The sequence below is a fragment of the Leuciscus leuciscus genome, assembly GCF_965113295.1.
Source record: "Leuciscus leuciscus genome assembly, chromosome: 12".
NCBI lineage: Eukaryota > Metazoa > Chordata > Actinopteri > Cypriniformes > Leuciscidae > Leuciscus > Leuciscus leuciscus.
This window is the reverse complement of record NC_138736.1, coordinates 7616624-7642099: the sequence shown is the minus strand read 5'-3', so window position 1 is coordinate 7642099 and position 25476 is coordinate 7616624. Positions and strand designations below refer to the sequence as shown.

The 25476-nt window shown below is 36.9% G+C and overlaps 1 protein-coding gene across 1 annotated transcript in view; it reads left to right on the top strand.

Annotated features, from left to right (window-relative positions):
• thsd7aa (thrombospondin, type I, domain containing 7Aa) overlaps positions 1-25476 on the top strand; it is a 129227-nt gene that overhangs the window by 95382 nt on the left and 8369 nt on the right. Inside the window, exons 14-24 of the mRNA XM_082187013.1 lie at positions 2452-2631; positions 4117-4255; positions 4372-4525; positions 5979-6120; positions 7080-7195; positions 7276-7393; positions 14002-14147; positions 15633-15807; positions 19142-19315; positions 19433-19528; positions 22500-22582. Of these exons, the coding sequence (XP_082043139.1) occupies positions 2452-2631; positions 4117-4255; positions 4372-4525; positions 5979-6120; positions 7080-7195; positions 7276-7393; positions 14002-14147; positions 15633-15807; positions 19142-19315; positions 19433-19528; positions 22500-22582 (1523 nt within the window). The remainder of the gene's footprint in view (positions 1-2451; positions 2632-4116; positions 4256-4371; positions 4526-5978; positions 6121-7079; positions 7196-7275; positions 7394-14001; positions 14148-15632; positions 15808-19141; positions 19316-19432; positions 19529-22499; positions 22583-25476) is intronic.

Below are 25476 nucleotides of genomic sequence, written 5' to 3'. Positions count from 1 at the left end.
TCATGACCTTGGCGTTGGAAGCGCCAACGTTCTACTGTTTGAGCTACAGGAGAGCTCTAGTAAAGAAAAGTAGAATAAAGAAAGCAAAGAGCTTGTCTTGGTGGAAAATGCACTTGTGTTTGTCTAATTCCGTTTGGGCACCTTTCACCACCTCCTGGAGCAAGGAGCTCAGAAACGAGCATTTGGCAATCCTTTCCTCTGAGCCCGAGATTAGACTGTGGCAAACTACAGCGTTAGATCAAAGCATGTGGAATGTTGTGGGCCATGCAGGAGCTCTGTGACGTTAAGGCCTCTCTCTTTATGAGTCACAATCCTCTGGTATGGATTGTACGCTCTCAGCTGGAGGCCCGTGAGTGGCTCAAAGACTCAGCATCCCTAGAGTGAAGATGTGCTGACGGAGGCAGGGTGTTTCTCTCTCTCTCTCTCTCGCAGTCTCTGAGACATCCCTCGCTCCAATCAGACCTCATACCCCTCACCATTTGAAGCGTGGTTGCCATTTTGTGAGGCTGTCAGATTGACATGTTGCCCAAGGCGATTTGTGTCGGGTGGAGGGTGTTTAATCCAACTGTGAAGTTTCTTTATTAGGGATTCTGGTTCAAAAGTGTTACAGATATCTAGACTTCTCTTGGAGGAGTATATATTCATGACTGTATGTACATTTTTTCTTGTGTTGTCCAATTTATTATTAAAACACAGACTGTGTAACACAAAAACTGTCTATGAGAATGTATGAGGAGTTTTTACCAATACTAAGGTAATTAACAAAATATTAACAATATTTTTATTTAATAATTTAGCATTAACTATTAATTTGCTTTGATTTAAAACAATCTGTATTGTATAAAGCACTACAGTATATAAATAAAGGTGACTTGAATTGTGTGCCACTATAATGTTATTTGCGTTAATTAAGCTAATTTAACATATTAAAATTACATTTCATTTTATTAATAAAAAAAATAAAAAAATGTCATCTAATTAAAATGTACAATAACAAACTATCTAAAATTAAGATTTCCCACAATCTGAGAAATTCATGTAGAAGCCTCTTTCTGCCACAGTCTCACAATTCTGATTTTATTTATCATTACTGAGTTTATATCTCACAATTGAGAGTTACTTTCTCAGGATTCCCGAGTTTATAACACACGATTTTGACTTTATTTCTCACAGTTCAGAGTTTGTCATTTTAAGTTAACATCTCGTAATTCAGACTTTTCTTTTCTTAGACTTCTGAATAAGCATTATAAAACATAATAAAGCCAGAATTGTGACATAAAAAGGTATCTTTTTTATTATATGGCAGAAATTCAATCTTTGAATCGCATTGATTTCTAAAGCCAATTTTTGCTTTAGAAGTCAAGTTCTGTTAAAATGATTTACTCTACCTCAATAATGTTTTAAAATAATCTTTATTTGAAAAACATTTCAGCAATGTAATGTAATATAATTATTATATTATATTATATTATATTATATTATATTATATTATATTATATTATATTATATTATATTATATTATATTATATTATATTATACCAAACAAGGCTGGATTAGTACCCCCAGGGGCCCTGGGCACTGAAGCTCATGGGCCCCCCTCCCCTATCTGACAACCACACCCTGACAACCACAACTGGCACCAGAATTTCTGAATTTTTGGTGGTGTTTTCGCAGAGATATTAGCCAAAAACCACTGGGCGCGCTTCAAAATGGCGGCCGCCAGGGCGCCGGTGACAAAAATCGCTCGTATCTCGGCAACGCGAAGACCCAGAGAGCTCAAATTCGGGTGAGGAGGTCCCACGGGGACCCTTGCTCAAACGCGAGAGTGGCGGGCCTCGGGGACGCCCCCTACCGGATCGCAGTTCGCTGGGACCCCGACTTTGAACGGCTATAACTCGGGGACCCGGGCGAGGGTGGGCTCGTTCAAAAGGCCTCCTCCAGCACTACGATCGATTAGAGTTTGGGGAATATTGAGCGAAGGGTTCTCGAGATATACCTTTATAAATATAAGGTATTTTCATTCACCTTTATATTTTTATATTTTAAAAAATCTCCCATCACTGAGGGCCCCTCTCTGGGCACGTGCCCAGATTGCCCGTATGGTAGATCCGGGCCAGATACCTAAGTTTTATGGACCACTTGACGTGGAATGCTTAAAACCTGCTTTTTGAATAATCCTCTGACATTTTCCAGGACTTGAGCTGTTTCATGCAGCTTTCCCATCAAGAATTTCCAGAATGGAACCATGACCTTTGCAAGTTGTGATGTAAAATGAAACTTCAGCAGACCATATCAGTGCAAATGCCACAAGCTTAACCTTAACGCTGCTTTAACATAGACACTCGATGCTGTGTCACCTGTCACAATGTATTAGACCAACTCCAGTAACCAGCGTCAAAACTGCATCATGTTTGTTTGACTCGCTATTCAACTCTCTCTTACCTCTCACAGGTTACATAGAGGAAGCGTGTATCATCCCCTGTCCATCTGACTGTAAGCTCAGCGAGTGGTCAAACTGGTCCCGTTGCAGCAAGTCCTGCGGCAGTGGTGTCAAAGTACGGTCCAAGTGGCTTCGGGAGAAACCTTATAATGGTGGCAGGCCGTGCCCCAAACTGGACCATGTTAATCAGGTATGCAGGGACCCTGTTATGTGTGCTTGTCTTGTTTTAATGATTAATCACCGGGGTGCTGTAAATGTTTGATCAAAGGACCAAACGGAATAGCATGTTTCTTTAATGCACAGCAATAGGGTTTACTAATGTGTTCAAATAATCATGGGACACTGTTTGTGCATCATAGATTTAGATCATTAACATTTTCTAGGCTGAAACTGTGTGTATTTACACATCATTAATTGGTTTTAGAAGTGGCTAATATATGGCTTGTAACAACCTCTCTGTTTTCCACATTCCCTCTTTCATCTTCTCTCTCTCTCTCTCTCTCTTATCATGGCGGGAATCCTGCAACAGGCTCAGGTAAAAAAAAAAAAAAAAAACACATTTTAAATGATTGATGATGCTGCACATCTGAACCAGCTATCTTTTTGAATTATATTTTTGGGATAATAATCATTTTTTGATCAATTATTAATTCAAGGTCTTGATAAATGTATGACTTTGAGGCCCAAAGGGCGAAGGAATTATCTTAAAAGTGGCAGGACACATTATAAACCTGGTTAGATTTGCTCATGAATATTAAGTGAGTGATGTAACTGAAAGGAAAATGGGCATTATTTTTACAGCATTTATTAATCTGTTAATTTTAATTTGTAAGTTTATTAAGATATTTTAATTAGCATAAGTTAATTTTAGCTTATTAATTGATATTAGGTCATGTATTACTCTACTGTTCCAAAGTTTGGTGTTGGTCAGATTTTTTTAATGTTTTTAAATATATCTCTTATGCTCTCCAACGCTGTTTTTATTTGATTACAAATACAGTAAAAACAGTCATATTGTGAAATATTATTACTATTTACAATAACTGTTTTCTACTTAAAAATATTATAAAATGTAATTTAATCCTGTGATGGCAAAGTTGAATTTTTTGTGTCACAGAAATAATTCTAATATGATGATTTGGTGCTCTGCTCAAGAAATATTTCTTATTATTATCAATGTGGAAAACAGTCGTGCTGCTTAGTATTTTTGTGGAAACCATAATACTTTTTTTCAGGATTATTTGATGAATAGAAAGTTCAAAAGAACAGCATTTATTTGAAATGAAAATCTTTTGTAAAATTATAAATGCCTTTACTGTCACTTTTGGTTGATTTATTGCATCCTTGCTGAATAAAATAATAAAACAAATTTAAAAAGTATTTTTTTAAATAAATAATCTTACAAACCCCAAACTTTTGTAGTATATGAACAGGTATGAATTTACAATGAACTATAATATATTTGTAACCTTATTAATATATGCTGTAAATATCTGAAAGTTCATGTTAGTTTATGAAAACTAAAGAATGAACTGATGTTGACTGAATTAAATCTCATTGTAAACTCTCACCAATAAAGTTTTTACATAAAAAGCTTATTATTCCACACAAAAGTTGGTGAGCAGTGACAGAAAAGTTAGTTTTATAATGCCCAGCTGAAAGCTCTGTGGCGTCTCCTCAGGTGTATGAAGTGGTGCCATGCCTGAGCGACTGCAGTCAGTACGTCTGGGTGGCTGAGCCGTGGAGTGTCTGGAAGGTCAGCAATGTCGATCTCAAAGAGAACTGTGGGGAAGGTGTACAGACGAGGAAAGTTAGGTATGACTGAACAACAACAACAGCAAAAGCAACATTATTACTAGTAATGCACCTTTTTTGAAAGTCCTGCTACAGTAAGTTGATGATAGTCCTAACAGATGTTTCATTTCATGAAGGTGCATGCAAAACACCGTTGATGGACCTTCAGACACTGTAGAAGACTATCTCTGTGATCCGGAAGAGATGCCTCTTGGAGCCAGAGAGAGCAAACTGCCCTGTCCCGAGGACTGCGTTCTGACTGACTGGGGCTCTTGGAGTCGATGCCCACTGGTGAATGGAGACATTGATCAGAAACATGTCTAATGTTCGACATAGCACAAAATCATATTTCCCCCTATCATTTTGTTATGGATACAGGCTTGAATCTTGCAAAAAAAATATCTGCTGATTTCCAAAAAAGGCCTGAGAAGGATGAAAATTGACATTAAAAAAATTTGAATTATATATATATATATGTATATATATATATAGTGCTGTCAAATCTATTAATTGTGAACATAAAAGTTTGTGTTTATGTAATATAGTTGTGTGTGTGTGTGTGTGTGTGTGTGTGTGTGTGTGTGTGTGTGTGTGTGTGTGTGTGTGTGTGTGTGTGTGTGTGTGTGTGTGTGTGTGTGTGTGTGTGTGTATATACTGAACGAATGCTCAAATACTCAATTTCAATGTCAAAGATCTTTACATAGACACAAATTTATTATTACGTTTTTCTCACAAAATCTGTATTTTTCTGTCACTGTTTGGATGTAGTAAAACACCCACAAATGTAACAGAAAACATCTGGGTCATCATGTCACTGGCCATAATTCTAACCTTGAAATCTGGATTAGGCATAAACTAATGTCATACTGTACATGTGCGAAACAGCTGAGAATTGAATGAATAGTTGTAACTTGGCTCAGAAGAAGATAGGAACCATGTCTCTGTGGCAGTTTTTCCGGTGATTAAGGGATAATATAAGATTTCTTCACCTTATCTTATTTTGAGTGTGACATGCTTTGATCAAAACAAGCACTATTTTTGGAAGCAGCTCCCCAAAATCAGTTAGAAACAATTGTGATGCAGGGCTGTGTAATTAATTGGCCCGAGCTCAACATTCCTTGCTGTGTGGTGTGTATGATGAAGCTGAGCTCAACACTTTTCAATACACACGTCCCCTAAAAGTCCAACCTTTGTCTGATAAGTAAGTTAAATGCATGCATGCTGATTGGCCACGCTTGAACCTATTTTTACCATCTCCTGTTGAGGAGGATTTGAGATGCAGCATGTTCTTCAGAGCAGCTCAACACCAATCGAACATATTTGGTTAGCTGTGCACCAGCGGTCAGTAAATACATGGCAAAATAATAAATCCGAGGAAGGTTTTGTGTATGGCGGGGGTTGGTCGCTCACACATGAAATCGTGTGTGTGTATAGGCATTATTGAGGATTCTCTCAGAGGGGAAGGTTACTCATGTCTGTCTCAGTGTGATTCCCAGGCACGCTGCCACCAAACTGCAAGGGTTGCTAAATGCCATGGATTCTGAGACTGTCCCTGCGGTTAAAATGCGGGAAGGCTTAAAACATCTTACGCATGGCGACTGAGAGGAATTTATTTCCCTCAGAAATAGCAAGGGGAATATGAAAGCCAAATTAATCCGCTGCACATATGTTGAATATTTCAAAAAGCTTGTTTATTGATCATTATTTGTTCATTGAAAGCTTTGTTTGTTTTATTTGTTTGAAGCCATGCAATGTGAACAGTACAAGGCAGAGGACCGCCAGCCCTATACGTCAGCCTGGTGAAGGGAAACAGTGTCCTTCGACTACAGAGAAAGAAACATGCACTCTGAACACCAACTGCTTCCATTACTCCTATAATATCACAGGTAAATATTGACTGCATCTTATCTAGAACATTTGCTAGCTACCAGATCCATGCCAAGACTAAAATACAGTGCTGTCAAATCGTGATTAATCGATTTGACAGTACTAAAAATAGCTGTTTTGATTTGCCGATTATGGCTATTCATCTGCCATGACCTTCATATTCTGTTCAGGTTCATTTTAATTGATTGAAGGAATAATTAAGTGTCAGTTGGAATGCTCGTTACTTTTCCTAATACTGATTATAAACTCATTTCAACATAATATCAGCATTATTATTTTTTTCCTTTTTTTCCCCCTCAAATAGTGGCATTTGCATGGCTCTCACAACACCAAGGTCGCCCGTCTGAAATTACAAAATGATTACCTTGAATGCATTTTGAAGTTGCTTTGGATAAAATCATTTGGTGTAAATGTAATGCCTCTGCAATAAAATATTATTATTTTGATAGAATAAAATCTAAATAAAATATACACACATATATATATATATATATATATATATATATATATATATATATATATATATATATATATATACTGTATATATAGTAATTACATACTATTATAGTATAATATTTTGCGTTATCTTTTATTTTAAGTTTAAGTTTTTAGTCATTTATGTGCTATTTGATTTGGTAATTTTTATTAATTTTAGTTTTTATTTTAGTACTTTAACATAAACTTATTTTATTTAAGTTTCAGGCTTTTTTAAGTTTTTTCAACTAATATTATTTCAACTTTATTGATTAATGATAAAAAAAAATAAAAAAATGTATAATGATTTTTTTAGTTGGTTTTAGTTTTAGTTTTAATTAACAGCAACAAAACTGCAGAGGTCCCAGGTATGAAACATTAAACAATGCGATGAATTTTCACATGATAAAGGGAAAGAGGATGATTCAAAATAGTCAGGTTCAGACTAGAAGAATTTCCTTTTGTGTCTGTATTTCCCATCCAGACTGGAGCACATGTCAGCTGAGTGAGCGAGCCGTGTGCGGGGTTGGATTCAAGACGCGCATGCTGGACTGTGTTCGCAGTGATGCCAAGTCCGTGGACCTGAAGTTTTGCGAGGAGGTACTTTTCAGTTCACAAGACATTGTTTACAACTGATGCTTCTTTTGAAAAAATGAATAAATTGATCTCTGTTCTTTTAGCTTGGTCTCGATAAAAAATGGCAGATGAACGCTTCCTGTGTGGTCGAGTGCCCTGTCAACTGCCAGCTGTCTGATTGGTCGTCTTGGTCTGAATGCTCTCACACCTGTGGTCTTGCAGGTAAGCCAACACCTTGAATTGAACACCTCGATTTGAAGTCGGATATCTGCCAGAATACACACTAAAAAAAATCTGTTTTTGTGATATTATTAAATTTGCATGGCTAGGTTAATTCACACTCTCAGCAGTCTAACAATCTGTTTCAGACTAAATCAAAAGCCTCAGGGGGTCTTTGTGTCTTGTGGTCCAAAACACTAATCTTTGATGTGAGCTAACATGACTGGTTCCTCAAATGGCAGGTTTTAGGGAATTATACTGAGCTCTCTGCTGTCTTAGAATTACTAAAGCGTTGGCTGAAACCACAAAAAAATGTATGGTGTGAAAACAATTGTGTTATCGCCCTGCAGCAGCATTTGAGAGGAGGATAATAATGTCAATGAGTTTAATTCCATCTGCTCTGACGATTGATTAGGGGCCCATTATGTTTGTGTGCTCGGGGCCTAAGAGACCATTCCACTACACGCGGTCTTTGAGAGTCAATGACCAGCATCAGCAAGAGCAAACCCTGCCACTGTTTGAAACCTGTGCTGGCTTAGTTTATTGTAGCATCTTTAATCTGTCCCCAGGCTGGAGGATTCCCTCAAAGACAAATAATCAGCTGGTGATCTGTAGCCTTTCACAGAAAGAGAAAAGTCCTCACACAGATTTGAATGCAAATAACTATTTTCGTACTGGAATTTAAATTGTTGGGATTAATTTGATTAAACCCATTTGGCTAAAAATGTTATATCGTTGCTGTCGGGCGGAAACCGTGTGTGTGTGTGCAGGGGCGTAGCAACCGGGGGGGACGGGGGGGACACGTCCCCCGCACTTTTAGAAACACGGGATTCTGTCCCCCGCATTTATTTTAACCCAGCGTCAATATTTCCGCCCGTGTTCTCTGATTTGTTACTTAGACTTGAGTAAACTAACATTCAGCCAATCACAGCGCGAATCATCTCTTGGGTGTGTCTGCATGAGCTTCAAATCTCTTGTTGCTCTTACGAAATTTCGTTCGTTTAGTCCCTTTGCTGTTTGGCCGTCTGGAGTAAAATGCACCCCAGACAAAAAGCAGAGGACGATTACATCCTTTTTACAAACACACAAACACATTATGTTAACAATAATTTATTTGCACACAAAAAAAGCATCATGATCAGTTTTTTGGCTGTCTGATGATGACAATGAGATCGTGAGGTGCTTGAAAGCAGCTTTTGACGCGTTCGACGCGAGTTCGAATCCGCCTTTTGCCGAACTCGCTCTTCTCCATTTTCCCAACACATTTGAGATGTCAAATTTATAGCCTAACATAAAGGTCTCTAGCGTTATATTTTGCCAACAAACTAAAATTGAAACCGTGATATGGCTTTGTTGTTTGTTCCTTTCTAAAACAGAACAAGACTTTAACTAATTAGCCAGTCTGTTTGTGCTGCGTGATATAAAGAAAAGTGCGCACTTTGCTCACCGATCAGCTGGTGATCTGGCGTTAAAAACCACTCAAGGGTTTATTTCTTGCAAGTGAAGAAATTAGGACAAAAGTATTGTAATTTGTAATATAAAATATACTTTTGAAATATTCATTTTCATTTATAAAGTATAGGCTATGATTTTACGTCATATAATAATATAATAATGATTTGTATAATTATTCCTAATAACTGTTTGGCATTCTAAAACACCAGTGATAATGTAATGTAGACTGATAGTCTATAGGCTATCATAACTAAAAAGATGTTTGAGCCCTCTTTAGGTACAAGTCAATGCTTTTTCTTTGTTCAATGTGCATAGTTCATGGGTTGAATCCGGTTAAAGCTCTTAACCCTTTAGGCGCCAGAGGTTTTTTCCTAAAACGTTCGATTTTGACATCTTAATTTCAAAAGGCTATATCTTAAAAGTGATAAAAGATAGAGACTTTCTGTAAATTAGAGAAATATTAAGGATGACCCAAAGTTTATGTAGGGATTACATTTTCCCATCTAATTTGCATATTATGACGTCATATGGTGGCGGTCATCTTGGATTATAGAATTTTTATGGTTTTTGTTGATGTTTATTTGGTTGTTTTTTTGTTTTTTTAGCTGACAAAGACGCACACATCACAAGGACATGAACACACAAAAAAGAACACATATTGTACACTACTAAATGGTCAGGGAAATAGATAGTAAATCAACAGTGTAATAAATGGCAGACAAAAACAATTGTTGCAGGGCTTTTGCTGCAGAGATAATGACTCCCTATTCATCCAGGTGACATTTCTTGTAGTGTTTCATGGTGTGGTCTTGCGATAGACTATGCATAATAGCCCCTCTGCCCCGTGTCACATCACCTCTTCTCCTGCTACGAGCAGCAGCGCGGGCGCGGCCAGATCTGTCTCGCGCGCGCGCCGAGTTTGCACAGCTCGGACTACTGTCATTGTCATTGCGACTCCCCACCCTGCCTCCACGTTGCCCCCTAACTGTCCTATGAATACTTCGACCTCGTCTAACATACCCAGTGGCATTAGACAAAGTCTCCACCACAATACTGTCGCCGCGATTGCGGAGAGGCACACGGTCACCATGGCTAGCGCGGTAAAAATCTCCCGCGGCCGCCTCGTTCCCCACAACACTAACACGCCTGCTAACTTCGTGATGAACACTCCGACCCCGGGAAACATTGTTCCCACCACTGACATTGGGCAAAGGACCATCTAACGTTATATTGGGCAAAGGATCCACCGTTTGTGCTTGGTGTAGGGCTATACTTTCACTTTCAGAATCACCGTCATTTTCTGAAGGCAGATAACGTTATTCCCCTTCAGAATCAGGGTCCGCGAATAGAAGACCCAACACTTCATTGCGGGTAAGCTTTATTGATGCCATTAGATAATAATAATAATAATAATCTAATGCAAATACTCGCTGACGTTGACAATATTGCTCTGATAAAATGGCTCACTCGCACACTAGCTCCGCTTTTGTTCGCAGAACTTCGCACTGATTCAAGTCAGAATTGAGAGAAAAAACATGAGAATAGCATCAGTTTATATCACATCAGTTTATATCACGCAATTCTGACTTCATAACTCGCAATTATGAGTTTACATCTCGCAACTGTGAGGAAAAAAGTCAGAATTGTGAGATAAAAAGTTGCAATTATCTTTTAAATTGTTTTATTCCGTGGACATATTTTTTTTTTACTTCTCCAAATTGTATTCAAATTCATTTTAATTCAGAAATCAACTGGAAGAGGCCCATTCCAGTCTTTATATATAAGAATAGTTTGTTTTTTATGTATTTTCATATAGATTAATAGTGCTGGATATTACTATTCCTGGTGATTGACCCACTTGGCACACATGAACATAATGAAATTAGGCATGAATTTTTGTGTTTGTTTTTGTCAGTAAAGGTAAATTAAAGTGTCAGGTGTGACAAACAGTATCTAACAGTAGTTCAAAGCAAATTAAAACTCAGTTGTGAGTGGAGCCATGAGCGAAAGAGCTTGCATTGGCTTTCCTATGGCTCGTTGCTTACACTGTTTGCCCTAAACCTGGCGTTTCGGCCACCAGTAGAGTCAGGAAGAGAGAGAGAGAGAGAAAACAGAGAAAATGAGCGATCCCTACAGCTAAAAACTCTCACAAAAGCACACAAGCACTTGTGTATGTATAGTTTTCCCAACTGAACCCAGCATATAAAAAGAAGGATGCAAGGCACTGGCAGTTGATTTGTTTTGTGGCTGGAAAGCAGGGAGCTTCAGAGAGGATTCTCCGCAGGGATGGTCCATCATGGCAGGCTGCGGTGAAGATGAATTGCATCTGGTACAACTTGCTTTAGGGCAACGTGTCAGCCGGGGACTGGGCTGTGATCATGTTTAACATTACGAAGTTCCTAGCGGTGCCCTTCGAGGTTGTGTACATCCAGCCAAAATAAAAACTTAACTGCAAAGAAGTTAGTATTAGACACAGTCTTACCCAACCCCAGCCCAGAATCTGCTTGGCCTGATGACCTTTTAGCACCACTTTTGCTGTGATATTTCAGTGGCAAAACCTGTATCTTATTCACAAACCATAGGTGGAGTTTCATTTTTGTGCTTGGGGGTTTGTCTATGGTTTGTGAATTTGAGAATTCGATTTGTCTAATATTGGGACATATGTCTAATATGTCGAAAACGCAAATGTTTCTTGTATCGTCACATTCATTTATGAATTACATGATTCACGATCGCACATTTTCAATTCAAAACGGCGAAATTTCATAAAGTTGGGTAGTTTGCATCGCTAGATAGTCTATTACTGTTGGTCGCTAAACATTTCTATCTTAAAACAGTAGTCTAATAAGTACATCTACTTGGATCTTTCCACAAACTCTTGTTGCATAGAGATAGTAAGAAAGTAAGACCCGTCCTCTTTGATTTGATTGGCCGTCTCGATTATTTTGACGTTTACGAGCGCTATTACACCGATGAGGTAGAGCAGCCTAAAAATTTAACTTTTAGGACTTTTTGTCATCCTAACAACAAACAGTTTTACTCATTCTACACTAAAATGATAAAATAAGACAAATAGAATGAGAAATTATTAATTATATATATTTTTTTATTCATTGCGCAGACAAAATCATTGGCTCTCCCCCTAAACTCCGCCTATGTCACAAACCACCTGGTATTTAGTAGTTAGTTGTGACCATTCAAAAGTTTGGGGTATTGTTTATTTTATGTATTTATTAATTGAAATATTGCATTATATTAACCAAAAGTGACTGTAAAGACTTTTACATTGTTACAAAAACATTTGATTTCAAATAAATGCTGTTCTCTTAAATTTTCTATTCATCAAAGTATCCCAAAAAAAAAAAGAAAGAAAGATATTAGGCAGCACAACTGTTTTCAACATTGATAATAATAAGAAATGTGTCTTGAACAGCAAATCAGAATATTAGAATGATTTCTAAATGACATTAAATGTGACACTAAAGCTTTGCCATCTCAGGAATAAATTACATATTGAAATATATATAAATAAATAAAAAATCGAAAACAGTTAAACTGTAGTAATATTTAACAATATTATTGTTTTTACTTTATTTTTTGAGCATTAGAGACTTTCAAAAACTTTTTTAGAAATCTTACCAACCTCAAATTTCATCCACGAAGAAAGATGATTATGAGTTAGGATTAGATCTCTAGAAGTGGTATGCTGATTCGTTTGCTCAATAAAATAATGTTGGAGAATACATCCATACCTTTAAGTGCTTGCTAGGATCATCCAGTAATTTCAATAATACACATTTTAAGATTTTGTTATTGAGTTCTTTGTGTTACCACCTGCCATGCAAAATAATGGCTCTTGTGAGATGAGGGTGTGGAGTTTTATTGCAAGCTTCCCCCGGGCTTCACTTTTAAACAGCAGGATGCATTCTGCCTGAAAGAGTCTACACTCCATTTCTCCCCATCCCTCTCCTCAGCCCTCTGGAATCGATTTAAGAAAATCAAGTGGGGGAGAAATGAATATTCAGAGTGGTTTCAGGGACTGGAATTAGCCTTGAAAAATGCTTGGCAGATTAAGTTATTCACAGAAGGGAAGGAACATTACTACACAGAAATAAAGACTTTCAGGTCGCATATCATTTTTGGCATTCCATTGGAGAGGGATCGAGTTACCTGAGATTAGTGTGTGTAACATAAGATGATTCACTTACAGTAAAAGCCTTTATTTCATCCGAGGAGTCACTTTCTTGAGGTTAAAGCATAAGATGATGAATATGATCTTCGTCGGTGAGCATCGGGAAAACTAGGGCGTTGTACTTCTTGTGTGAGAGTGAATTTGAAATATCATTAGTCATGTCTTATAAAAAGTGTTATGTTGCTACCACGACAAACCTCAAACTAGGGCTGGGCGACATGGCCAAAAATACTCTCACAATATTTTTTTCCATATAATATCATATCAATATTTATCACAATATCCATTTACCATTAATGTGGAGGGAAATGCTTTACACATATTTGTTAGACCTTGAGAATGAATGTAAATATGTAAACTTGTTTGTTCACTATTCATTTCCACAGACAGAGGTGTAAAGTCCAGGTTCAGAAAGTAAAAAGTCCTCCTCAGTGTTTTGTTCCAATCTCCTGGATTTGCTAATTAGCATAGTTTTTCAGCCAGGAGATAGAACTAATTAGTGAAATCAGCTGGCCGAGTTCATGGGTGGAATAAACAGATGGCAGGACTTTTACTTTCTGACCCCTGGACTTCACACCTCTGTCCACAGAGTAGCTACACTGTATTAAGGGATCAGTTGACTCACTTAGAAAAAGTGAGGAAACCCCCTTGCCTTAAAATTATTAAGTAAATAAACTTCATGCGTAATTGAAATAATTAAGTTAGGTGAACTTGACAACTCCACATAACTTAATTTTTTTAATTTTCAGTTTCAGTGTGTATCTGACGGTGTTTTTTTCTCAAATCAGTGCCATTGTTTTGTCTTAAGATGGACATCTGTAATGTTTTGTTTATAAAAACTTCTTGATTGTCCTAATTGAACTAAGGCCTAATCCTGGCTTAATCTAAGCCCAGGCCTTAGGGTTTTAACAATATTGCAATACAGCGTCTCAAAAATATCTCTTTTCTTCAATCTTTCTTGTAGGGAAGCTGTGGAGGAGGAGAACTGTGATCCAGGCCTCTCAGGGAGATGGACGGCCGTGTTCCTCACAGCTGGAACAGTGGAAGCCCTGTCCTGTTAGACCCTGCTTCAGCTGGAGGTACAGCGCCTGGTCTCCATGCAGATCTGAGGTGAGTTTGCTCATGATTCGCTCAGTTGGGACGAAAAGCTGAATTAAACATTTAAGTAACTTTTGCAGTAGATGTTGATCCATGCCTCTCGGCATCTCGAAAACGCCACGCTGATACTGATCCTCGTTTTAATTCTCCTTTTGTCCCAAAGTCTGCTTGCCATGGTTCATAATGTTTGAACAAAACAACAACAGTGTGAGCGTGCCACTATACATAATGCAGTTGTCCACGTCTGTCGCCATGGTTACTATGGCAGTACAAGCGGAAACCAGGGATAACGCGGATATTACGTCATTGACAGGCGACAAGTGAACAGGGACGAGCCATTATTTAAAACTGGAATTTCTCTGAAATTAAAAATCTTTGGGAACTTTTGGGATATTGTAAGTACACAACTGCAGGAAATATATCACACTGTGTAAGTGATTTTGGGATATTTTATAACAAAATTGTACCTTTAATGTTACAAAATATTTCTATTTCAAATAAACTGTTCTTTTGAACTTTCTATTAATTAGAAGATCCTGAAAAATGTATCATGGTTTCCACAAAAAAATATTAGGCAGCTCATCTGTTTTCAGCATTTATAATAATAAGAAATATTTCCTGAGCATAAAATCAGCATATTCGAAGGATTTCTGAAGGATCATGTGACACTGAAGACTGGACTAATGGAAAATTGTCATTGAGAATAAATAAACAAAAGAATAAATTGTCATGAAAAAAATGGAAAAATGTACACACATTATTTATTTGAAAAGGCATCGCAGATATTAAATTTACAAAGTAATGAGTAGCAAATTAACCTGATTAAGTACACATTACTTAGCGTGTATGATATAGTATTTTTATAAGGTTGGCACTCTTCCCTATAACAAACCACCAGCATTTCATGTTATCTGCATCAGTGTTTAGGTATATGCAGAATATTCCTCAATCCTCTCCTGTTTTGGCCTTTCCACAGTATTTCTGCTGTCGTCTTCCTCCTGTCATCAGTCTGGCTTTCAGGGCCCAACAGGGGGTTTAATTAAAGACAACAGAGAGACTCTCTCTCCGCTCCTTTTTTCCTGTCTCTCTCTTTCTCCTTCCCCCCGTACCTCGTGCTCCCGTCACAATGCAGGCTGTGAGAGAATATTGACTCTGGCCTTTGTTCTCGGCTGCCTGTCTCTAAAGTGTCTTCTGACAGCCCTCAGCAGTCTCCAGCACTTGTGCCTCATGTTTTCAGAGATTTTCAGCAGCTATGAAAAAATAATGCCGGTAGCTGACAGTGCGAAACATAAGGGCTGAGAAACAATGCTGGGATTTCTTATTCCCTTATTTTGTATCACCGTGAGAAGTTTTGCTCTTTCCAGGCCAGAGCTCCAAAGAAGCTGCATATCTGTGGAGAGTCCATCCTCAATGTCCTTTAGGACTACTAAAAGTTGTTTTTCACCACAGCTGGTGTCCAATCGTAGTCGTTAATGTCAAAACTCTGTGTTTCCTTAGGGTGCACGTTGTGGAGAAGGCCTGCGCTTTAGGAATGTGTCCTGCTTCGTGTCTGACGGCTCGGGGAAGGATCCGGGCAGTATGGTGGATGAGGAACTTTGTGGAGACCTGGAGCAGACAGTGGATGGAGACAAACAGATCATCCTGCAGGAGTCCTGCACTGTGCCCTGCCCAGGTAACAACTAATGCCTCATCTGTGCCAACATGAGCAGATGCAAGCACTGAAATTGACGTGCCATGTTGATGTGAAGCTTGGGTTCAGCAACTTCAAATCTGGAATGAACTGACAACATCCAAATTAAATAACAAAAATATATAAAAAATAAAAAACAGTCAAAGTTTACCTCAGTTTACATAGTTTAAGCATCACACATCAAGGGCAGGGATTTTCAAAAATAGGTTAATGGACCACAAAGAGATGTTTGGGGGTCCATTGAAATTTTTTGAGATTTTATTTTATTATTATTATTTTATTTTTATTTTTTATTTTTTTATGTGTTATAATATACTGTTCAACGTATTTAAAAAAATAACAATTTAATACTTTTATTCAGAATGGATACATTAAAGACATTTATAATTTCACAAAATATTTTTTAATTAGTTGTTTAACTTTCTATTCATCTATTAAATTAAATTAAAGATACACATTTTTTTGGTTTTTTGACAAAAAAAATAAAATATTAAGCAGCACAACAGAGTTGCCATTCCATTAATAAATTAAACTTTAAAATATATTAAAATAGAAAATTAAATACTATGTAGATATTTACTAAATATCTAACTAAATATCTCTTAAATATTAATTAAACATTTTCTTTTTTGGCTGTTAATAAGATTAAATAGTAATCTTGATTTCCTGCCAATTTTTAGAAAGTAAAACAAATCAGTAATATTAAATCCTGCAAATATGTTAAAATTATATTCCTTTTACATAATTATATTACCGTTACCAGGCCAGTAAGATGTTTTTGAAAAAAAGTATCTTATACTTCTTTTATTTTATCAAAAATACAGTAAAAACAATAATATTGTGAAATATTATTTCAATTAAAAATAACAGTTTTCTTTAATTTATGACAATTTATGAGCCTATTATGTAGTTTAGTGGGAAAATACCATGCTTAATATTTCTCTTCATCAGTAATAAATGGTCTTTATACTTGAAAATATACAGCTGCCTTTCTATTTTAGCAGTGCATTAAAGAAAACTTGCAGTCTCGCATTCCTCTGTCTAGCAGCTCACTTTTATAAATCAGTCAGGACTAAAATGTCATATTAACGAGGCTGCTTTTATGAGTCATCACTGCTGCAATTCAACACCCTCATATACCTTGTGATATTACCTCATTCAAAATGGAGAATTAAACTTCATGGCTTCATTGGCCACTGTTACGCTGTAATTTCACAGGAAAAGGATGGAAACAAAGATTTCTGCTCAGACATCATTTTTAAAGCATTTCGTTTCAGCAAGCGAGTTTGAGTGACAGATAGTTAGACAAAATTTTGACATGTCCTTTGTGGCAGAAGTAGAGGGTTGGATTGTGTACGGAGTGCCTAAAGGCACATGGTGATGGGAAAAAAAAATTTGATGAAATATATTTCAATGCTTTTCAGTTCCCACAAGAAACTTTGCGTCCGCTTCTTTGTGAGCGAACACGAAGTTTCTCATGGAAACGCAAACGTTTTGCGAACAAACGCAAAGTGTCTCAGGGATTGACATCTAATTTTTCCTCCTATCTCATATTTCTTTCCTTCAACATGTCCCTTTAGGGGCTCCGTATGATTGAGATTTGTACAAGGGAACAGGAACAGTGCAGATTTGTGTTGTGTTAGGGTAAGTTACGTAAAGCTTTGCTCTCAGTGTAGTTGTGATTTTTATTTTTTTTTGCTTTCTTTAGAAAGTCGTATAGTTCTTCCCCCACTTTGACCTTTGACCCCATCATTCTTCGATCTTGAAGCGTAGCTCCCTGGCACACATCCCGTCTCGCCTCCATCTATAAAACTCCAGCGGTGACCTACTGCTGCGCTCCCTCTGTTTTTTTTTCTATCACGATCTCTCTCGTTCTTCTCCCTTTTCACACAAATGTTTCTTGATGATGCCCCGCTTCACATGTGAATATTCAACCCTCTGTTGTGAAACCTCATCAGGTATTCACACACATACGAGAGTGTACTCTGTGAACTGGCTTTCCGCTGCGCACGTGCTCTGATAATCACGATCATAGGATTAGGGATTCATGGAAGGACAACGTTATGAATAATTAATACTCTGGGAAATATTCACAAATCAGCACTGCTATTACAACAGGACAGACTGACCTACTTCTGTTGAAAAAACACCCTGAGATCTCACACACACACACACACACACACACACACAAACTGTGAAAGTGGAGTTTAGGTATATTATCTTAATATCCTTAATATTAAAAAGAAAGCCCACAAGCGGAATTTGTTTGTTTTAGACCCAGTAGGTTGATAATGCGGAAACTTTTTTCATTCTTTAGGGTTTTAGATTGAAATCTCTTAATGAATCACTAGGGCCACACAGAATCTGTGCCCGTGGAGCTCCTCGGAAATCCCTATGGACTTCTGGAGATTTGAAACGCTTGTCTTCTGCAAAGTTTATTTGTTTATTAAATATTTTGGTGAATTTGATTATGCCTTCAGCTACCAATAATACTGTTGAACCCTCAGCACCATTTAAATAATTTATCAGCAAAATTCATGCTTATAGCTGTCACACAATTTAAATTTAAAGGGGTTATTTTTTTTCATTTTCAACTTTCTTTAGTGCGTAATGTTGCTGTTTGAGCATGATAAAGGTCTGCAAAGTAACAAAGCACAAAGTCACTCCAAAGGGAGTTATTCTCTATATCAGTGCACACTGCACACTGTTTCTGAACTCCCTGAAATGCCTCGAATGTAGTTTTCTTCTGGGAACAAACACGTCGCAATATTCATAATTTAAATCATTTGGAAATACGCTAAATAAAATGCATACGCAAAATAAAAGGGGCGAGGCCCGGTTGAGTTGCGTTAGTAGCATGTTGAAACTCACGGTTATGGTAAGGGGTGTGGCATTTCCGAAACATGCTCGAAGCGGTTGACCAATCACAACAAACTGGTCCAGCCGACCAATCAGAGCAGATTGCGCTTTTCAGAAGGAGGGGCTTCATAGAAACAGGAACTAAACAGAGCGTTGCTGACAGACTGGGAAGAGAGGTGCAGCAACAATGGAAAATATGTGAAAAATAAGGTGTTTTTGAACATTCAAGCATGAAAACCTATTCTAGTAGACCCCAAAAACAAATTCAAGACTTTGAAAAAGGGCATTATAGGTCCTTTAAAATAAAAAATTAAATAAAATTATTAGATTGCAACAAAACAAAAAGTATTTATTGTGAATCAAGAAAGAAAACCCTGCTTTAATCTATCCAAGAAATGATGGCAGTCATATCAATCACCCAATAGTTTTCTAACAGAGATGTTGATGTGTTGGCCAGGTGAGTGTTACCTGACAGACTGGACTGTGTGGAGCCCGTGTCAGCTGAGCTGTATCAGCGGGGATGATCTGGGCTTCGGTTCGGTGCAGGTGCGTTCTCGTGCCGTTCTAGCTCAGGAACCCGAGAACCTTCTTCAGTGCCCAGAACAGGAATGGGAAGCCAGACCATGTACAGGTTAGTCAAAACCAATGCATTTAGGGCTGGAAATGCAGTTAGATACCATAACGTTTTAAGGTTTTAAAATAATTTTTCTCCATGCGTCACTGTTAATACTTTTTTATGCATTTTAAGATGGCCAATGTTATGAATACAAATGGATGACCGGTGCATGGAAAGGCTCATCTCGTCAAGTCTGGTGCCAGCGCTCTGATGGATTAAACGTCACAGGTGTGTATTTGAAATTAATATTTTTTTCATAAATTTTTTTCATTTTATAATAATGTTTTATTAAAAAATAAAGGACAGAGGAAAACAGAGGTGCAGCCCCAGGTGCACAAATTGTAGAAGTAGAGATAAACCACCCTGTATCTGCTTTCGATATTTAGAGAAAAAATGAAACCATCACTTTGACAGAAGCGTCAATAATCTTTCCCCAGAGAGTGTTTGATGACAGACTGGGGTTTGAGATAAAGTTGACGTCCCGTGCTGTCATTTCCTGTCATGAAGGCTGAAGTGTACGATGTCTCCTCTTATTCATCTGTATATACTTTATGGAAATATGCTTTTAATCCATGACAACGTGACACCCACATTTAATCCCATTCACCATCATGCCAGCTGTCCTCCAGTGTTAATGTGTCTGTGTGTGTATTTCTCCGTCTCTCTCTCTGTTTTGGTGCAGACGTGGAAATACATGAGAACAGAAGTATGCCCATGTCCCTCACACTCTGCTGAAGGACATTATAAATACATTTAAATATGAGGTTTCATTTTCTGCTGAGCTTTGTAATGCCATAATTATGCCAAATAGAGGCTTGGATTCAATCCCTATGATTTTCAAATGTTTATTTGTCCTCTGTGTTGAGCCGTCCAAACTGACCTCGTTCCAGATGGCACACATGAGTTTGGTCACTTTTGATTGGCAGAACTTCTAAGGCTGTAACCAATCCCTCTACAACAACCAGGTCCCTGTGTATGCATATTCATGAGTTTTATTAAGGTGTGCAGCGGTATGCATATTCATACAAGCTGCTAATTGGTAAACATGTTTCTGCAGATGCTTACAGTTTATGCTGCACCTTTAAAAATGAGATCTTTTTAACACATCAATAGCTTTATCTTATTGCTAATGATGAAATTTTACACTAAGAGAGAGAAAAAAAAAAAAACGTTCAATTATTTTTTAACGTTTTACAAGCATCACCTTGTAACCAGCTCTCTGGTGCTGGTTGAGGACTTTACAATTGTCATTGTACCTGGCAGCAGCAATCTAGAGTTGTTCCGGAATCAAGGAGCAGTTCTATTTCACTGCTCCCATTGTTGATTGGATGTATTGATTCATCCCAGCTTAAAGAAAATAACACCAGTGCACTGGCCGCCGGCTGCCCATTTCAGTGCTTTTATAGATCCAGTGGATTCCCACAGGCTGCGATTTGTAGAGAGGTGAGCGAAAGGATGTTGAGATCGTACACATAGGTGAGCCAAGAAGAGGATCATTTTTTAATTGCGTTGGCTGATGATAAAATGGGCCAAAATCCCATAGACTTACATTGACGGAGTAGCCCAGGCATGAATATCTAGGGACCAGAATATAATAGAAACTGAGAATTGTAAGAAATGAGTAACCCCTCAGAACACCTTAGCAACCACCGAGAACATCCTAGTAATGCCCTAGAAAACACCCAGAATACCTGACCACATGGGCCACAAAGGTGCACTTCTGGGTCTGTAAAAAGGTTTGGAGAAAATAATATAATAAAATTATAAATTAATAATATTTTTTTATATAATACAACAATAAATATTAATAATATTTAAATATTTAATTTAATGAATACAAATATATTAAATCAATGTTATATAATAATAATAATAATATATAATAATACATATAATATAATAATAATTCTGCTTTAAATCTTAATTCTAATTATTTTAGTCTATTGACTGCCAGTTTTATGTTTTTCTTTTGTTTACACACCTAATTATGGAAGCTCATTTCTGCCAAATAAGAAAAAATCACACATTTTGTAAATCATAATTATTATGACACAAGTCATGATTATGAGATAAAAAGTTGAAATTATAAGATGCTATGTCATTGAGATAACATGAGATAAAATGTCGACATTGTGAGATAAAAAAGTCAATTATGAGATACAGTATAATGTTGAATTTGACAAAAAATTGACAAAAAAGTCATGATCTTGAGTTGACGTAGGAAGTAGACATTAAGACTTTAAATTACTTTTTTTTTTTTTTTATAATGTGGACGGAAATGGGTTTCCATGTCTAACAGTACTAATGGTGGGAAGAAAACAAGTACACTTTTTTTATTTAATTTTTTATAGCAACTTAAAAAACAAATCCACATTATATTTGATATATGCATGCACATTTATATATATAAAAACTAATAATTCACACTGTAGATTGGGTATTATAATTTAGGGAGAGGTCCCTAAGAAAGGGGAAACATTGTATTGGACTGTCTTGCTTTTAATGCAAGTAGACAACATTTTAATGTACTGTAGTAAGCTCACTTAAAGACTTTAGTAAGATTTTACCAGATTTTTTATAATACGTAAATGTGAAACATCTTGTATAATCTTAACTGCTGTATTTTTCTTTCTTTCTTTTTGTTTGTTTTTTATTTGTATTGTATTTATGCAACTCTTTTATATTTTGTAAATCAGTTCTTGCCATGTCTCATCTGCTGACATGGCATTAAAGATCTATACTACTATACCCTCAGTAAGGGGATCATCATATTTGGGGGTCTGTGGAATGAAAATGGTTGAAAACCACTGCTTTTCCAAATACTGGGAAGATAGTCCGCCAATATTGACATTGAGTTTTGCACGGCCAAGCACCACTCACATTTTCTCCAGAAAATATAAAAATCCAGTTGAGTTTACTGCCTCATGCATATCAGTTAACACATCAGTAATATCATAACATGAGAGGATTTAGGCATGGATTAAATTGGAGTGAAGCGTGCTTGGCTGTTTTTTGCATTTCCAGAGAGAGAGAGAGAGAGAGAGAAAAAGAGGATGAATGTGGGAGAGCAACAGAAAGGAGAGTCTTTGATGCCTCCTGCCTCCAGGACAATACACTGGCTGAAAATGGGCATGTGCTTCTTTGTGTGCGAGTGTCAATGTCATTAAACAATATAACACTTTGAACTCTTTCCCTGCAGGTGGATGCCCATTCACTAGCGAGCCGGTGTCAGACAGGTCATGTGACCCAGCCTGCGACAAACCTCGCTCAATCTGCACTGAGGTTAGTATGTGTGCATCATGTTTATGTCTCCTGAGGTGGGATGCTGGGATGCTGGCAGACTGCAAACAGGCTTTATGGATATTCAATACAGCAGGATTCGACTTCCTCAAGAAGAGAGTTAGTCCTGGAATGTATAATGGGAAATGATGAAACGTGAGAAGCAACTGCACCGGTTGTAAATGGAAGATTTGACATCCGCTTTATCAACAGCTACCATCTTAATAACTTTAGATGGACACTATCAAACCCTGTTTACTGTTCAGTGTTTTGCTGATAAAAATAACAGTGTTAGCCGTTTGCATGGGCTTTATCAAGCACTGTGACCAATGTCAGACGGTATTCAAATCAGTCACACTTATACTGCAGTAGAGATCAGTTCAGGCCGAATAAAACACCTTAGGGAAGATATGGCACTATCAGTTGAAAGCTTTATATTATTCTGGTTGGCTGAGTGATTGGTGTGTTTGAAGGTTTTTATGCTTGCTTATGCTTTTGATTTGACTGTAAAATCCTCTAAATAAATTATTGATGTGTTTATGGACGTATACAGTTGGGCAGAGCGTGGTAAGATGTTGCAATTTCTTAAAGGGATACTCCACTGAAAAATGAAAATTCTGTCATCATATACTCACCCTCATGTTGTTTCAAACCTGTATGAATTTCTTTCTTTTGCTGAACAGAAAGGAAGATATCTAGAAGAATGTCAGTAACCAGACAGTTTTAGATGCCATTGACTTCCATAGTATATTTTTTTCCTACTATGGAAGTCAATGGTTTCTAAAACTGTGGTTACTGACATTCTTCTAGATATCTTCCTTTCTGTTCAGCAAAAGAAAGAAATTCATACAGGTTTGAAACAACATGAGGGTGAGTATATGATGACAGAATTTTCATTTTTCTGTGGAGTATCCCTTTAAAAAAAATATATATATATATATTTAATTCAATATTTTATTATATTTTATTTTAATAATGTCATTTGCAACGTTTTTAATAGTTTTCTTTCATTTAATTTGGTTAAAATGTCTTTACTCTTTTAGGTCATACTGTAATTTCCAAACATTATTAACAGAACATTTAATAAATAGAATTGGAACAATTAATAGAACAAATTAGTTGTAATAAAATAAAAATATAAATATGTGTGTGTATACAGTGTATACGTAAATATGTGTGTATACAGTGTGTGTGTATGCATGTATGTATGTATGTATATATATATATATATATATATATATATATATATGTGTATGTATATGTATGTATGTCTGCGCACACACATTTACATATATAATGTTGTGTATATATAATTAAACTGATATATATACAATTAAAATGAATAGAGCTAACTTTTATTTCATTATTGTACTGTATTCGATATTGTATTTTTTTGCAGCGTTCTAAATTGTTTTCTTTAATATCTTTAAAATGTCCTACTCTTCTAGGTCATATTGTAATTTCAAAACATCATTTACAAAACAGTTAAACTTACTTAATAGCAATAAAAAAAAAATCTAAAACTAGTCTACAGAACCAATCAAACACTGGCTTGTTCACGTAAACCTATAGTTGTCTCCCAAATGACGCATTACATTAGTATCATTCTGTTTATTTTGTCATTCAGCATCAGTCTAATAGCAAGAAAATATGTACAGTTGCCTGGAAACAGGATGGCTTAATTTACCCCACTCTACTCTATATTCAACTTATTCCTTTGAAGATAATCCTAGATGCAAACATTCATTGTGAGCTACGACATTTCTCCTCCAGCGTGCGATTGTTTTCACCCCCATTGCATATGAACTACATGTTGTGTGAAATCGATGATTGTGAGTGTATCTAAACCGTGTCTTCTGGTGTGAAGTGAATCCCTCTACTGTGGGTAGAATCTGACTGTATTTATATCAGATTCTTCTGCTACATCTGGACCTGCTCTCTTGTGCCTTGCGTTCCGTGATCGCGTCGATCTGAAGGCTTGTGTTTGCGTGTGGGGCGATTATCCTCCCAAGATTGCAGTGGGAATAAGAGACCCCCTGCAGACCACAGGAACCTGGGGGTTTCTCCACATATATTTGCAGTCAAGCACTCAGGCCCGCAGAACGATGATGCTCGTGGAGACCCAAATGGCTTGTCAGTGGAAGAACACGTGCCGGGACATATCTTGTCAACACCCACACTCGAACGTTCACTCGTAGCCATGGAGAACCTTCAGGATTCACACGGTCCTGATGTTTTTCAGAACAAGGAAAGCACTAAAATAGCACAAGAACAGTATCTTTGAAATCACAGCTAGATGCCGCAGAAATATTTTTAGTAGCTGTTAGCTGGAAGAAAGAACAACGTGACACTAATACAGAGGAAGTTAAGTGATGGTCGCAGGAGACGGAAGGGGAATTAAATTAGAGGCAGTTTAGAGGCCGGGGGAATGCCACAAATAGAAAGATGTCAGTGTTTTTAACTGGTCCCATTTTATTTAGTCTCACATAGCTGTTCTTTGAACTGACAGCATCAGGTCTGGTCCACATCACAGCTTATCTTATTCTAACCTAGTAATGACTACATGCTTCAGGTAAAAGTAGATGCTGAAACATTTTAATTTACAAGTGAAAAGACAAAACTGTTTAGTGCCATTAAAACCATGCATAAAATATTACTGTTCGAAAAACTGATATTGTGCTGCTTATATCCAATAAACAAAAAATGCTAATAGTGGCCAATACTGATATAGTTAGATATAAATGATGAATCCATATTGAAATGTCTTGTCTTTTTTTGTTGTTGTAGTACCTAATACAAAAAAGATTCTACAACAATAACAAAATAATGCTCTGTATCCACAAACCGTTGTATAAAAACATATAAGAGCCGTGCATTGTTTCAGACCTGATGACTAT